The 16,172-nt window shown below is 50.1% G+C and overlaps 2 protein-coding genes across 3 annotated transcripts; one reads left to right on the top strand and one right to left on the bottom strand.

The window, feature by feature from the left end:
• The first annotated feature begins 1,270 nt into the window (after positions 1–1,270).
• Positions 1,271–11,123, top strand: LOC122176364 (cytochrome P450 2W1-like). Of its 2 annotated transcripts, XM_042864806.1 has the most exons (9): positions 1,272–1,532; positions 2,367–2,529; positions 3,707–3,856; positions 3,950–4,107; positions 4,574–4,744; positions 4,859–5,000; positions 5,310–5,494; positions 5,753–5,894; positions 6,356–6,829. In XM_042864806.1, exons 1-9 carry the CDS (start codon positions 1,347–1,349, stop codon positions 6,574–6,576), a joined length of 1,518 nt encoding a protein of 505 aa, XP_042720740.1. In that variant the 5' UTR covers positions 1,272–1,346; the 3' UTR covers positions 6,577–6,829. The 2 variants fall into 2 exon arrangements, with proteins under 2 accessions (XP_042720741.1, XP_042720740.1); XM_042864807.1 differs by lacking the exons at positions 5,753–5,894; positions 6,356–6,829 and adding an exon at positions 10,502–11,123 and having other exon boundaries at positions 1,271–1,532.
• Positions 8,272–15,380, bottom strand: LOC122176365 (cytochrome P450 2W1-like). The gene is made up of 9 exons (XM_042864809.1): positions 15,084–15,380; positions 13,465–13,627; positions 12,123–12,272; positions 11,892–12,049; positions 11,420–11,593; positions 10,542–10,683; positions 10,228–10,412; positions 9,441–9,582; positions 8,272–9,173 (listed from the first exon to the last, which is right to left on the bottom strand). The coding sequence occupies exons 1-9, from the start codon at positions 15,279–15,281 to the stop codon at positions 8,983–8,985; spliced, it is 1,503 nt and encodes a 500-aa protein (XP_042720743.1). The 5' UTR covers positions 15,282–15,380; the 3' UTR covers positions 8,272–8,982.
• Between the last annotated feature and the right edge of the window lie 792 nt (positions 15,381–16,172).

Below are 16,172 nucleotides of genomic sequence, written 5' to 3'. Positions count from 1 at the left end.
GCTCCCAGCGCTCTGCCCAGAGCTGCACAGACAGCCCTTGTCCCCGCGGGGACACGCAGCACTTCTCCAGACTCCCGGTCTCCTGCTCTCACCGCAGGAAAAGGCTGTTGTGTGTAATGAGGGCGGGTTTGGGAGGGAGCACCGCGGGGTGGGAGCCGTGCTTGGTCTCCTCTGTCTGGCAGCTCTCACTGCAGTCAGTGGGAGCAGCAGGCCTGGCACACAGCCACGCAGCAGCTCTGCAAGACACACGGGTCTTGTGTCCCTTTTGGTGGGTAAAGAGGGGAAGTGGCACCAGGTGACACTCCACAGCCGCAGGAAGAAGTGCACCCCACTCATAAAAGCAGGATGCATGGAATTTAACCACGGCTCTGGGGTTTGCGGTGCGGAAGTCATTTTTCACCAATGTCTGCTCCAAGCAGCAAGGAACACCGTCTGTGTCTGTAATCCCTTGCAACTGGGGGGGTCCCTGCACAGGGATGGACCTGGTGGTGATGGGCAGCCCCCAGCCCTAAATTCCCTGAGTGAGGCTGGGAAAAGGACTGGAAGCCCGAAGCAGAGCAGAGGAGCTGCATGTGGCTGTGTGATGTGATGGCACAAGGTGTGCTGCAGGGCTGCAAGGGAAGGAGGCATCTATAGGTAGAGCTTTAGGACAGCCCAGATTCAGTAAATAGGAAGAGACAAGGAACGGAGCTCCAAATCTGCAGAGGGAGCTAACAAGTGCATCCCGAATCTTTTGCAGATTGCCTGGTTCTGTTTTTCTTTGCGGGAGAAAATGCTTCGCTGGAGGGGGGAGCAGCTGGAAGGGGCTGTGTGCAGCTTCATGCATCCCCTGGAGCAAATCAGTGCACTGCAGGACCTGCTGCACCTGTGCTGCACCTGTGCTGTGCTGTGCTGTGCTGCAGGGTGGGTGCTGGCTGTGAAGGATGATTTGGAATTGGCATTTGTAAGCTATCAAAAGTGCATGGTGAAGAGCTGCTGGTGTCCACAGATGAGGTTGGATGAGAAGATGGAAGAGATGGAGAGAGGGAATATAAAGAGAGATTTCACGATTACTGCTTAATTGTGAAACAGGTGTGGATCACTCAGGTTCTGGGCAAATTATTGCAGGCAGAAGAATGGCAGTGAACCCAGTCAGCTCCATGGCGTGGGAACCCACACCTCCCCGAGCTGTGTTTGGACTTTGCCTTTTACAGACAAAAATTCCCAATTTTGTGAGGTATGGGCGTGGAGGGGAGGATTGTGCAAAGCCCAGCAGCAGCCCTGGCATCAAATACTCTCAATAAATACAGTGTGAGTGTCTTAATCAACAACTCTCAGCAGAGTGCAGAAGGCCAGGCTCCGCCAGCATGGCTGCCCTGGTGCCCCTGCTCACCTGTTGGCTCTGCGCTGCGCTTTTCATCGCTGCGCTCCTCTGTGTTGTAAAAGGTTTTAAACGATCAGCTTTAAATTTACCTCCCGGTCCGTTTCCTCTGCCCATCATCGGCAACCTGCACCTGCTGGACATCAGGAGGCAGGACAGGTCTCTGATGAAGGTAGGAGCAAGCGCACGTGCTGCCTGGGGCCCTGGGGGGGAAATGGCTGCACTTCTCCCTCCAATGGCAGTTCTGAGATAACTGCTCCGTGCCAAATGCTGGGGTTTGAAAGTGTGATTTAATTAACTAAATGCAAAGCTTTCCGGATGATGAAGGAAACTGTTCAACCCCAACTGTGCAGAGTTTGGTGGGCTGTCAGTATGTAAGAGCTGCCCACACAGTGAAGGCTATGAGTATCTGCATCAGTTTGGGTGGATGAACGTAAACTTTGGCATCTTTATGCTGTGAAATACTCCAAAATATTTGAGTGTCCACATGGCCAAATTGAAAGGCGGATGCTTAGTTGTAGTTGCCAAAATAGCTTGTATGTCTTGCTCATCATGCTGGTTTTCTAGAAGGGAGTTAGTGCAGCACAGCCTGAAGAAAAGATATAGGGGAAATAATTTAAAACCATGAGTGGCTTGGACTTGGAAAAACATGGGTAGGGTAGGATGTCCTGAGCTAGAAGAGACCCAGGAGAATCACCAAGTCCAACTCCTGGCTCCACGTGGCCTCAAGCTGCACCAGGGGAGGGACAGGTTGGACAGGAGGAAAAATGTCTCCCAAAGGAATGGTGCAGCACTGGCACTGCTGCCAGGGAATGGTGGGGCCACCAGCAAGGAGGTGTTCCAGAACCACAGAGATGTGGCACTGAGGGATGTGGTTTGGTGTCGTGGTGGGGGTGGGTTGGGGTTGTGCTTGGTGATCTTAGAGTTCTTCTCCAACTTCAACGACCTCACCAGCAGAGCAGGACGTAGTGCTACCGCTGACCACTGATTTTTCCTCTCCTTGCAGATTTCGGAGAAATATGGGCCAGTGTTCACTGTCCACCTGGGGATGCAGCAGGCGGTGGTGCTGAGCGGCTACGAGGCGGTGAAGGATGCACTTCTGAACACAGCAGATGTGTTTGCAGACAGACCTGCTATCCCCATCTTCCATCACATCCAGCATGGAAATGGTACCGGTGCCTTGCAGAGATCAGGGCACGCTCACTCTGCTGTTTTCCAGACGTGTTCTTTCAATTTCAACCACATTTAGGAGTCTTGAGCCCATCGGTGGCTACACGGGGAGGGATTGAGGCAGTTTGCTTTCTGCAGAACAGCAGCTGTGAGCACCTTCCTATTTGCCTTATCCATTTTTTTTTTACTTTTTGCGGTACTTGGGTCACATTTCCAGGGTTCTGCTGCAGTGCAGAAGGAAGGAAATTATTTTTCACATGAAGGCTGATGTCCTTATGCAATCTCTCTTCTGCAGTTACTGGCAGTTCAGACAGAGCCTGGATCATGCATGACTCATGATAAAGACTGCAAGAACTGGCAGGAGCGCAATAGCACGAGCTGTTTGTACCTCAAACAATTACTTCTGTAAACAGATTTTTGGCATATTTCTGCATTGCATGCTAAGAAGTAATACATTGCCCAAGACGAGACACTGAAAAACAGTGAAGGGAATAATCCAGGGCTGAAAGGAAAAGATTTGATGACCTAATACGTATATAATGCATACAGCGTGTGGGGTTTTTTCATCTTGTTTTTAAAAGTGAGGCCCGGAGTGAGGAGGGGTGCATTGTATGAAGATGTAGACCGTGCTCAGCCCTGGAGCCAGCTGGGCAGGGAGCACCACCGTGGCACCAGGGCTGCCTGCTGTGCTGGTCTCTGCCAAACAGGAGAGCTTTTGGCATCACCTAAGGGCCAGCTGGGGAGATTTCCCAGCTGTAAGCTGTGGTACCTCCCTGCCATCCCTCCTCATCCCCTTGCACAGAAGAAAGTTCATCCTCTAAAACTGCAACAGGGAAATTGTTTGTCCCATTCATGACATGGACACAGCAGTGTCGTCTGCTCCGAGCCTTGCTCTCTGAAACAGCTGCGTTGTTTTCCTGGAGGAAAACAAGTCAGCCTGAGACAAATACCACACATAGAGATTTTGCTGTGTGTGGTTGAGAAGGGACAAAGCTATAAATAGGCAAAACCCAGAGGTGTGAACAGCAGATTGCTTCCTGCCCTGTGGAACCTGCGTGGGGCTGGGCTCTCCCAGGGCAGCCCTCCCCCAGCACCCGGCCCTGCATGTCACAGAGCCCCTATGTACCAAGCAAACCCCATAGCAGCTGTGCAGCCACACCATCCATCCCCCCGTAGGTGTGTTCTTCTCTTCCCAAGAGCTCTGGAAGACAACACGGAGGTTCACCTTGGCAGCTATGCGGGAGCTGGGCATGGGGAAGCGGCTTGCAGAAGAAAGGATGCTCGAGGAGCTGCAGTTTCTCACTGAGCTGATCAAATCCTTCCAAGGTGAGCTGAGGTGTTTTATTACTTTGCAGAGCCACTGCAAAGACCTCAAGGTTGCTCTGGAAGACAAATGCAGGTGATTTGGGCCATTTCCAGGTGGGCCATTCCGACTTCGGCTTTTGAACGCAGCCCCCACCAACATCACCTTTGCTATCCTATTTGGGAGAAGGTTTGACTACGCAGACCCAACGTTTGTCACTCTGCTACGACTCATTGATGAAGTTATGCTCCTTCTTGGCTCCCCGTTCCTGCACGTAAGTCACCCCCCATGCTGAGTGTAATTGATTTATAATTCATGGGAAAATTAAAAATGATGCTCTAACAGTTTCAAAAGAAACGTATTTGGCTTGCTAAACATTTGGAGTTTTCTTTGCTACAGCTTCATGCTTTATCTTTTTGCTTTATTACCTCTTTAAAAATGTAATTTCATTGTTTCATGAGTTCACTATCACTTTCCCTTAATTGTGTTCTTTTAATTCATGTTTATAGGCTGTGTCTAGACAAGTCTGATAGCTCCCATTCATTTCTGTAAAGAATTTTTCGTAGGAGACATTTTTATACACTACATTTTTTTAGTTAGCCAGAAAGAGAGACTCTCATACCGTGTCATTTGGTTCCTCACCCAACTGATGTCTCACATATGATCCTTAAGTTTTTGCAGTCTTTTACAGAACGTTTTTTTTTTTTTTTTTCCCCATGCTATTTTCCCTCTTTTTTTAGCTATTTAATTTCTACCCATTTCTTGGATTTCTTCTCAAACCTCACAAGATGATACTGAAAAAAGTGGAAGAGGTGTGTGTGATCCTAAAGAAACATATCCAGGAAAGCAAAGCAAAAATTAATGGAAACAGCCTGATGAGCTACATTGATGCTCTGGTCTTCAAACAAGAGGTATTTCAGCATTACAGTGGTCACTGATGTGGCATCTTGTGCAGAGCCACACTGCTGCAACGTTCTGTCTTCCCATGCTGACAGCGCTGCCTTTTTCTGTTTATTTCCCTACAGGAGGATAATAAAAGCAATAACATTTTTCACGATGCAAATGTGTTGGCCTCTGCTCTTGACTTGCTCATGGCTGGCACTGAAACCACATCCACCACCCTGCAGTGGGCCGTCCTGCTGATGATGAAGTACCCCGAGATTCAAAGTGAGACACCTTTGTGGGCCTCTTACACAGGGAATTAAAGCACTCTGCAGTGACTTCATAAATGCTGCTCACCTACAAAAGCCCCATAGCTGCTCTCCAGGGCATCCAAAATCTGAGTGCCTGCAATGTGTCCATCTCTGTCCAAGCTTTGTATGCTGCCTTTCAGGACTGAGGGATCCGAGGGCTTTCTCTCACCTACTGCCAAGGGCTGCATATCTTCATTGCATCCCGGGGGGGTTCAGCCAGCACTCACCATGGGTCAGGGTTTGGAGATGATTTCCTCACTCGATGCCTTCCCTTTGACCACAGAAAAGGTGCGTGCAGAGATTGAGCGCGTTCTTGGTCCTGGCTGCCTGCCTACCTTTGAGGACCGGAAAAGCATGCCCTTCACCAACGCGGTCATCCACGAGGTGCAGAGATTTGTCACCCTTCTGCCACACGTTCCTCGCTGCACCTCTGCTGACACCCATTTTAAAGGCTATTTCATCCCCAAGGTACGTGCTGCTCTGCAGCCCAAGAGCGGGCGGTGGCACACGGGACAGATTTGGAGTGTGGGCTTCTGCTCAGAGCTCAGTAACAGCACAAGGTGACGTAGTCGTAGGTTAGTCAATAATTCCAGCAAAGGCAGTATGTAATAACTAGTATCACTTGATTACGTACAAGCTTAGAAATCGCTTCTCTGGAAGTTTGCTTGAAGGCTCAAAGGGTTTGTATGCCTGGATGGCCTTCAGCTGAACACAGCTGTGTTGTAGGGAACAACAGTGATTCCTCTCCTCTCCTCGGTGCTGCTGGATAAAACTCAGTGGGAGACGCCGGATGAATTCAACCCCAACCACTTCCTTGATGCAGATGGGAACTTTGTAAAGAAGAAAGCGTTCCTGCCCTTCTCCACAGGTGACAGAAGGGTTTGGGCTGGCACAGGGCTGAGTGTGCAGCCAGGTGTTGGGCTGTGAGCTCTGGCAGCAGCAGCACAGGTCAGCAGTGGGGATGTTGTAGCAACATTCACTCTGGGTTTCAGTGAATTGCAAAATTCAGTCCTCAGTGAGAAGCACACCAGGCCCCAGGGTTTAAAGACACCTCTGGGATGTAGAAAACTCAAGCAGGAGTTCTGCCTTCTCTCTCCCTTAGGAAGAATGGTTTCTAGGTTGTCCCAAACCAATGCCTTGCAGGCTTGGAGTGAAGCAGCCTTGCTCAAATACGTATGGCAGACCAGTGGCAATGGCTGCTGATCATCAACCCACTACGTCTGCAGTTCTGCAGCCTGTTCTGTCCCTCACACTGTTGCCACTGAGTGGTAGGGAAGAGTTCTCAAGGAAACTGCCAGCCCACAAACCGCTGTGCTCTTGGCATCGCAGGGCGGAGAAACTGCATTGGAGAAAGCCTTGCCACTGTGGAGCTCTTCATCTTCTTCACGGGCTTGATGCAGAAGTTCACCTTTAAGCCTCCCCCCGGGGTGAAGGAATCCGAGCTGAACATGGCAGCAGAGGCCGGGTTCACCATGCGGCCATTCCCGCAGTGTGCCTGTGCTGTGCTGCGCCGGGAGCCCCAGCCTCAGGGTGCACAGCATCCCATGTAGCTGCTCGCTGCAGAGCCCAGCAGATGCACACAGGAGAAACCAGATCTCACTATGCGGTATTTAGCAGCAATTCTTACCCAAAGCCTTTCAGTTACTGGCGCTGTGCTTAAAATGTGCTGAGCAAACGGTTTTGTACGAAGCAGAGGAGAGCTGGGCCTGAGGTGAGCTGGGAATAGCACCCAACACATGACGGGGAATGACAGAACCATCACTATTTCACACATTAAATGCACAGCGTAAGGAAATGTTCCCAGTTCTCAGATTCTGAGAGAATGTTTCTCATGGGCAGTTTGTTCCTTCATTTGGCGAGTGACATTAGATACAGATTGTCTCATTCTCACATCCATGCTCTTCTCCCATTCCTTACTGTACATGTTGTAATGAACTACTCCCAGATACCTGCACCATGTCCAGTGGATGCCCTTCCTATACTTTCCAGTCTTCTGATTTTCAACCCCATTACCAAACCGTGACCTTTTAGGTTCCTGTGCTCTGAGGGATCTCATCACACCCCTTCACTACTGATGACAACAGGACTCTCGTTTCCAGCAGCTCACTTCTTCCTTGGTCTGAAATGCAGAGTAGGGACCAGAAGGACTTGACAGGTCTGCAGTGGGAGGTGGGCTGAGACAATGCCTTTCAAAGAGTTTGCACAGGTGAACCCCATGGAAAGGGGCTGTCTGCTGTAGGATGGGAGGAGGGCAGCTCCCATTACCTGCACACCACCTGATTCTTCCAGGTTAATGGTGAATAAATAGTGCACATCTCTTTGCTCCTATCCTCGCTCCCAGGTGAGTGCAGTTGGACTGGGGGTTCATAAAGCTGCGAGGTGTTCCCTGCACGGAGCCCTGGCTGTGGCTGACAGGGCATTCTGGCTCAGTGAGAACTGCAGTGACTCGGAGGGATCGTGGTGCCATCTCGTGGCAAAAGGGAAATAGAGATCATCTGCATGATGGTTGTTGCCCTGGCCAGCGTGCAAAGGGGCTGCAAATAGAGGGGCAATGTTCGTTGCACAAGTTGCTGCTATTCTGGCACCTGGCCATCGTCCCTTGGACAGCAGAGCCCCGGGGAAACCACTCTGCTGATATGGAGGCTCCCCAGCTGAGCCATTTGTGATAGGATCAGGGCATGCAGAACCTCTCAGCCGTGGGGTACGAGTTGAACCAATTGTGTTATTGGCACTCTGGGCTCAGGTTCAACTCCATGGCGTTTGCTTTTCTGCGAAGTACAAAGCTTGGTGGCAGAAACATCTGATGTAATGAAAACGTGGGAGAATTAAAACTTTATTGGGTTCCCGTAAAGGGAAAGATATAAACAATGTGATAAAGCACACGATAAGATAATGCATATGGAGAACAGCGATTCACAGGCAGCTATTTGGATGGAAAATATCCTGAGCTATACATCAACCGGATTGAGATTGCAGAATGTGATGGCTGATAAGAGTGCTATGGACTGGGGCAGCAGACAGCAAAAGAAAATAACGACAATTTGGTCTGATCCAAATTCTCCTTGCATGAGTGTTTGCATGCATACAAGGCTCCACTTGCAAAGAAATTGCATGGTTGGTTCCAATGGCCAAACTGTTCCAAACTGCACTGATTGCCCAGGAATTCCTGAGAGAGGGAATGCGTTTGCTCCTATTTTAACCAGGTCAGAAAAGACAGACAACCATAAAACTAGAAATGAGTCTGGTTTATTTTCCTGTATCATTAGCCTTTTATGGTCACTTGCTGGTATGAATGTTAACTGCAAACTTATAAGTGTAGATCCTCTTCCATTCAGACTGTGGAGCAGTGTTGAACATGGTGGCGGCAACTCTTGGCTATCTAGACAGGCTTGCAGACTTTAAGGTGACTTTCAGGACTGTGTTTCAAGGAGGAAGAACTTCATCCCCACAGCCCGTGGATGGGTGGTTTTGCACTTTCAGTGCTTGTCTTGGCTGCCTGCCCCAGTGGGATTTTGCTGGAAGCTCTGGCTAATGAGAGAGCTTGGCTCAAGAAGCACCTACAGCGTATTTCAGCTCCCAGTGAACGCTGGTGTGTCTTGAGTGGGAATTTTGGGCAGATTTCTGCAGTGTTGTGAGCCTTACTTCTTTGGCGTTGAAGTGTGGATGTCACACCTACATGTCATGGACACACACCCCCTGGTCCTTCAGCTGCTGGGTGTCCCTCTCTGGGAGGGTCACCAGGATTGTGTTTTCTCATTGATTTGCCTGCATTCCCCACAGCAAGGGAGCAAAGAGCAGGTCAGCGACCTATGGGGAGATGTAGGGGTGGGAGTGGACAGAGACAGCGGGGGGGAAATACGACAGAGCGTGGCACGATGGCACGGGGCGATGAGCCCTAGCACAGCTAAGATGGGCCTTGGTGGTGTCCCCGCCTGGCCGCCCCGCAGCAGCACTGCCTATTCGCGCAGGACGGCACAGGTCGCCTGGGGCCGAGGCCTTAATGTGAAAGTCGTTTCGGGGACGGTCAGGTCCAGGTCAGCCTCTGAAACTCCCGGCTGAGGTTGGAAAGTGAATGTCTGCAGCAGCCCGACAAAGAAGACAAACAGCTCCATCTTGGCGAGGCTTTCTCCGATGCAGTTCCTTCGCCCTGCGGATGGAAGCAGCATGCTTACTTGACGGCAGTATCAGGCTAGAGAAGTCCTGTCACAGTGGGTTTACCAAAATGTCTCGCTCCAACTCTAAATGTTGCTTTGCCAGTGCCCTACCAACCCCCCTGACCACAGGGCTGTCCTTCTTCCTAGAAAGGTCCTTTCCCCAGCTGGATCTTTGGGAGCCAGCCGTTGAGCTCGTTATCCAAATGAGAGGCAGTAATTAGCCATGTGGACCCCTCGGTGTGGCCGAGGCCTTTGGGTACCTGTGGAGAAGGGCAGGAAAGCCTCCCTCTTGACAAAATTCCCTTCAGCATCAAGGAAGTGGTTGGGGTTGAACTGGTGTGGTGTCTCCCACTGCGTCTTATCCAGCAGCACCGAGGTGAGCGATGGGATGACAATTATGCCCTGGGAGAAGACACAAGAAATAGCAAGGCCCAGGGGTGCCTGTGGTGCAGCACCAAGGGTCCTGGGTGAGGGGTGTGGGGAAGGGGCTGGGGATGAGGAGGAGCTCCTGTCTACGGTGGGTTTACCAAAACGTCTCACTCCAACTCTAAATATTGCTGTGCCAGGAAGATTCTTGGCTGGGCAGAAAGGCAGGATTTATTGCTCTGTGTTGCTTTATTTTGTGACGTGGCTTTATTCTGTGACGTGGTTTTTATTGCTTTGAGTGGGGCAGGCGGAGAACCTGAGGATTTCATCCCCTCCACCAACAGGGAGATTTTCCCAGCCATGCCAAGCACTGAAGCCAAATGCCACGTGGCATGGTGAGGACCTGAGGCAGAGGGTCAGATCCTGAGCATTCCCAGGCAAATACTTCACTGGGCAGATGGCATCAGAGGTTAACCAGGGTCACTCTTGGAGTGTGGAAGAGCTGAGCATGAGGGCCTGAATCAAGTTCCCCTGTACTGGTCTCTCTGGGCTCAGCACAGTCATTGGAAAGGAAGGAACTCTTCTGGGGTAATTCTGGACATTTGTCCCTCTAAAGAAGCTGCCTGCAGTGCCACTGGCAACAAGAGGAGTGCCGTGTGCCCTGGGCTGGGCCGTACCCACCTTGGGAAGGAAGTATCCCCTGAAGTGGGTGTCCACAGCAGTGCAGCGGGGAACGTGGGGCAGGAGGGTGATGAACCTCTGCACTTCGTGGATCACTGCGTTTGTGAATGGCATCTTCTTGCGGTCCTCGTACGTGGCCCAGCTGCCAGCTTTGACAGTTCTTCCAATCTCCTCCTGCACCTTTTCTGGAAGGAACAAAGAACGGGGATGTATCCCAGCGAGGAAATCAACTCCCCCTGCAGATTTGATTTTGGTAAAATATGTGTTTTTCCAGGGTCTGGAGGAAGAGGAGTCTTAAAACACCAGGAGCTCACTTTGGATCTCAGGGTACTTCATCATCAGCAGGATGGCCCACTGCAGCGTGGTGGCCGTGGTCTCTGTGCCCGCCATGACCAGGTCAAGTATGGATGCAATTAAGTTGTCATCATGGAAGAGACTGTCTTTCTTGTTTTTCTCCTTGAAAAGGACAAGTGTGAGAAAGCTCTTAAAATAGTGTTAGTATTCAGCAAGTTTGGGAAATGCTCTCTAACCCAGAAGGCTGTTGGGTATGATTGTGTGTTTGAGAACAGTGTGGTAAATGGCCTGATGTCGCTTCTCCTGGGCCATAGGAGTCTGCACTGAACCTTCCTCCACAGTGATGGGAAGAAGACCAGTGCCTCACGTTGGCCCAGATCCAGTGGGAAAGAAGAAAAGATTCAGAGCGTAAATACTTTGTGTGGAATGAAATCAACTGATGTGTGAAATTGCAGTCTCTACTGAAGTAAGATGCAGGGCTAGGCTCGCAGATGTACTGACCATTTATCATTCCAGTTCTTTAAGTGTATCATTCATCTTGGAGCAACAGTATCAGTGATTAATTGATTTGTTGTCATACAAAGAAAAGCACAGTCAGCTTGCATGTGAGTTCATGCATTTTCTACTACAAACAAGGGCTTCATTCACATTATTAGCACTGCTGTTTGGGGGATGGATTGAGAGAATGGCTTTCAAATCTCAATTTTGATAGAAAAATCCCTGCAGTAAAGTACACCAACCATACAAGACTGGAATCTGATTTCAGTGCCACTAGAACAATAGCGTTAATTTCAGTAGGGTTACATGATAGAACTGAAATCCAGATCCACAGCTCTTTAAGCTAGAAAAGCCAAAGGAGACATCACAAACAGCCAGCAGAGCCCAAGCAGACCCATACCTCGTGCTGCTTGAATACCAATGCATCAGTGTAGCTCCTCACACTGTTCTCATTGATATCTTCCCTGCTCGCCTTCATGTATTGCCTTATAATAGCACGCACATCTTCTATTTTCTTCAGCAAAATCTTGTGAGTTTTGAAAAGAAATCCAAGGAATGGGTAGAAATTGAAATACTAATAAGAAATTTAAAAAAAAAGAAGAAGCGTTAGGTGTGCAGGAGAATCAACATGCTGAAATGGCTTCTTCCTAAGGCACGACAGATGAGGTGAGTTTTGTCTGTAGTAATATCTGTGCATCCCAGGGAGGTCTGTAGGGCTTAGGCTCATTTTCACACGGATGGGCTTTGCAACCTTTTAGCCTTTATGCAGTACAACTCAATTTTAAGCTTTTTTACTGTTCAGTGGGAACTGCCCCTCCACCAGTGACAGACTGGTCAGGAAAAAATGCTAACCATTGGGACAGGTTACTTACATTCAAGTATGGAGATCCCAGAAGAACCATAACTTCATCTATGAGTCTTAGGAGAGTGAGAAATGTTGGGTCCTTATAGTCAAACCTGTCCCCAAAGAGCATGAGGAAGGTGATGTTGATCGGAGCGATGCTGAAGGACCTCAGGCTGAAAGGTTCCCCTGCAATGGGAGGAGGAGAGCAGTGTCAGAGGGTCGTGGATGCTGCAGAGCACCCCGGTGGGCTTCGGCTCACCTTTGAAGGATTTGATCTTCTCAATGAGGAAGTGAAGCTCCTCACAAACCTTCCCCTCCATCATCTGCTTCCCCATGCCAAGGTTGCGCATGCTGGAGACGGTGAACCTGCGCGTTGTTCTCCACAGGTCGCCGATGGAGAAGAACACACCTGGGGCAGGCACAGCACACCAAGCGAGTTATGGGGCCGGGCGAGGAGGGAGCTCCCCAAGCTTCTGCCACCCAGTTCCCGTGGCTCTGGGGAACTGGGGTCCCCCATTTCTCTGTGCCCCAGCCCCGCACCCTCTCGGCTCAGCTTTCCTGGTCACACTGAGCCTGCTGGCCGCGGGGTGGAGGGAGGGCTGTCAGACCCACAGCGTGGGGCTGGGGGGGAGCCGGTCTGAGTCAGCCGTGCAAACTCTCTGACCCTGTTTGGTTGCAAGGTGGGGCCTCAAGCAACAGCCTTGTCTCTTTGAAGCTTCCCTCTTTGTTCTATTCCAATCATAAAGATCTTTTATCTTTGTGGGATGGGATGATTCACCCTCCTCGATCCCAGTCAGTGCTCTACTGGTTTTTGAGATTCCCAATAACACTAAAAACGCCCCCACTTTAGGGTGGAGAGAAAAAGTGATTCTTCAGAAAATCTGTGACCCTTGCTACCTACAGCCTGTGTGAATTTATGGCTTTGGGTCACCTCTGAGCAATTCTGACTTGGGTTGAGAAGATAACAGAGAAAGGACTGATAGAGCAATACTGGAAGCCTCCCACAGGGATATTTTATGTGTAAATGATGCTTTTCCCCCATCAATTCCCTTTCCCTGTGTAGTGACAAATTCGTCTCTTGATATTGTGGCTGGGTAATTTAATTTCTAATTGTAATCCCAGCTCTGGCCTGTGACCAGCATACAGGGCTGCCTTTTGGCTGCTCACACCAGAGGCTGGCTGGAGGAACAAGGCAGGATGTCCTCTGATGTCCTTGGGAAAAGCACGGGGATATCTGGGGAAAGAATTTCCAGCCTCAGCCCATTGCTGAACAGAATACACGTCCAAACTGAGAGCTTTGGTGGAGGGAGACAAGATGCTGGGGACTGACTGTATCCAATAATGGATGCCAGGCGTCGGGATGAAAGGGCAAACCTGTGCTTTTAAAAACCCCACTCCTCGCCCTCCAACGAGAGGATAAGGGTTGACTGCAAGTGCACGACCAAAATATAATGTCAGTGGAAATGCATTGCATGAAAGTGAGGGAATGCCATCGGTGTAGGGAGGGTCCAAGGAGCTTTTCAAAGCTGGGCTGCTGGGAGCAGCGCCACACTGGCACTGAGCGGCACCGTCCCTCCCACCCCCCCTCATTGCTCTAGTACCGTTTCCATTCTGAATTTGGTCAAATATTGGGATGGATGGTCTGTCTACAAACTCCTCTGTGTAGTTCACAAGCGCCTCCCGCACAACTTCGTACCCGGTCAGGACCACAACTTTCTGGAAGCCAAAATGGAGGGTGAAGACCGGGCCGTATTCTTCCGCAAGCTGAAAGAGAGGTAAGCTGTGATGGTCAGCAATGAGGGAAAGTCCCTCAGTCAGCACTCCCCGGGGTTGAGCGTGGGATGCTCTGCATGGGTGAGCGGAGGGGTGCTCAGGTTTATTGCCCACCCCCTGTCAGTGCATTGCTAATCTAATCTCTTTGTTAAGGAGAAAGTGAAAAAACATAAGTGCAACATGTGGAATTACATTGGACTTCAGATGGCAGTGCAGGTTGGCCAACCAGAGAAAGACCATAATAGTGCAAATAGTGGCGCTGTTATACGGGACAGACCTTGCTCCTCTCCTGTGCTCCTGCTGCTGCTAGATCAAGGGATTGGAGCAACAACAGCTGCAGAGAAGGGTCTGCAATGGCTGAAGGAGGGCAGTGAGCGGCCCCAGGTGCTGCCCAGCTGCATGCACAGCCTCAGCCCACACAGTGCAGCCTCAGCCCACGCAGAGGAAAGAGTGCATCCCCACCTGCCCAGCAGCACCCCACCAGTGTGCCCAGCCAGCTATACTGCAATGCAGACACTGCTTCAGTGTTAATCTGTGGGGTGAGGAACAGGGATAACCCCTCTGGATTAATCCCAAATTAAAATCAAATATAGGTGACTGTAAATACAACGGAGCAGGCAGTGAGAGCACGCAGAGGTCAGTCAGAAACTCAGTCTGAAGGCAAACCTGTGCCCAGCACACTGGGTGAGCTGCCCCAGCGCTGCACTGCCCAAAAGGCAGAGCAGCAATGCAGCCTCAGCCCAGCACTGCACACCCGGCAGCTGCCTGCATTCAGCCAGCACTGGAGCGATGGAGCCCCACTGGAGGAGGGAGCGATCCGCAGTGCTGGCTGTGCCAGCTGTGCCTGGCACCAACACACAGCTCCAGCATGAGTGGGGTAAGCCGCTCTGATTGCAAACCAATGGAAGAGCTTCCAGGCTTCTCCTTTCTGGTTCCTCAGCTCAGTCTTCCCATCCCACCCTTCTGCTGCTGTCTGGATTTTAATGCAAATCCCTTTCATTCAGAGGGAAATAGGCTTTGCAGTGGGACATCTGGATTTGGGGTCTCTGCATCACGACATTCCCCCACCGCTTCTCTAGAACGCAGGGAGGGAAGTGGTTTCCATTCACGCTAGTTCTTTCCTAATGCTGTCCGCATTTTCTGGGTGTCAGAGCTGTCAAATTAATATTTAAAGTCCCACAAGTGCTGCAGACTTGATGTACATCATCGCAATTACATGAAGAAATCTCATATTACCCAGAGGTGTTTTTCTTAACGGTTGATTGCTCATAAATGACACTGCACCAACACAGACATTGGCTTGAAGAAGACCAGAAAGAAAATATTATAAAGCAGTTTCCACACCTTTACTATCCAGTTCAAATTCAAAAAGACAAAAAATCAGCACTGATATAGCCCAGGCAGCTTTAAAATGCACGAGGATCCAGGTTTGGGTTTTTTGTCCTACCTTCATTAGTGACTTATCTTGCCTTCTGATGTCCACCAAGTGCAGGTTACCAATGATCGGAAGAGGAGTTGGACCAGGAGGCAATTTAAACGCTGCGTTTTTAGAGCCGGTTGAAAAATAGAGTGCAGCTAACAGCACTGCTGCACACAGCAGACCCATTAACACAGGATCAGAGATAAAAGAAATTAAGAAAGCCATTTTTTTTTTTAAGTACTACTCTGGTTTTTGGTGTTAGAAGCAATCAAAGCGCAGCGGCAGCGCTCGGCTCCTGCCAGCTGGCTCTCTGTTTGTTCTCTGCGATCGCTACAAGCACTCGATTCTTATTAAGGTTTGTAGAGTACCTAAATAAATACTGCATACTCCACCCTCTTTAAACACCTCAGAGAATGTGGTCTAAGCAGTTTGCAAAGCCTGTCCAGAAGTAAAGAGAGTTTCAAATTACAAACCCATGCATGTGTGTGCAAGAACATATACATGGGAAAAGGTGCTTGGCATTCCTCTATTGCCTCCTCCGCCCGAGACCTCCAGGTCCCTCACTGGCAGTGCTGTGACCCTCCGAACGCTGCTGACACGGGGGAATGGAAAGGTTCCTCTGAGCGCTATAGGAAACCCCCAGCTTTGGGTTTGGATGGGGCTTGGGATGTTGGGGCTGCTAAGGAGAGAAGCGGTTAGGGGAGGCTTTGACTTGGTCTGTGTCAAGTGGAGATCAAAGGTTGTTAATGATGGTAATGGCCCTGTATCCCGGGGTGCTGCAGCCCGTCAAGCTCACAGAGTGGCTGCGGAGTGCCCAGAGGGGATGGGATTGCAGACTTCTGAGGTGTGCAGGACATGTAGGAGCTGGCCATGGAAAATTAGCACAGGTCAAGTGATCGTGAGTGGATTGTGTGTAAATTAAATGGGAAGGCAGAATTGGATCTGAAGTTGCTGGGGGGTTCCTCATTTGGAAAGAGCAGCTTCTAAGAGGCAGAGGGGCTAAATTAATGAAGTTAATGAAGCTCGCTGAGCTGGAGAGCTGCAGAACCTGAGCATGATGGAGAATGGAACTATTGTGAGTCAAAGGTATGAAACACCTGGAGCATGCGTTCCTCC

The sequence above is a fragment of the Lagopus leucura genome, unplaced genomic scaffold (assembly GCF_019238085.1).
Source record: "Lagopus leucura isolate 7727_CA_CO unplaced genomic scaffold, USGS_WTPT01 Super-Scaffold_760, whole genome shotgun sequence".
NCBI classification, from domain to species: Eukaryota; Metazoa; Chordata; class Aves; order Galliformes; family Phasianidae; genus Lagopus; species Lagopus leucura.
The sequence above is the reverse complement of the archived record's forward strand: the minus strand, read 5'-3'. Positions and strand labels throughout refer to the sequence as shown.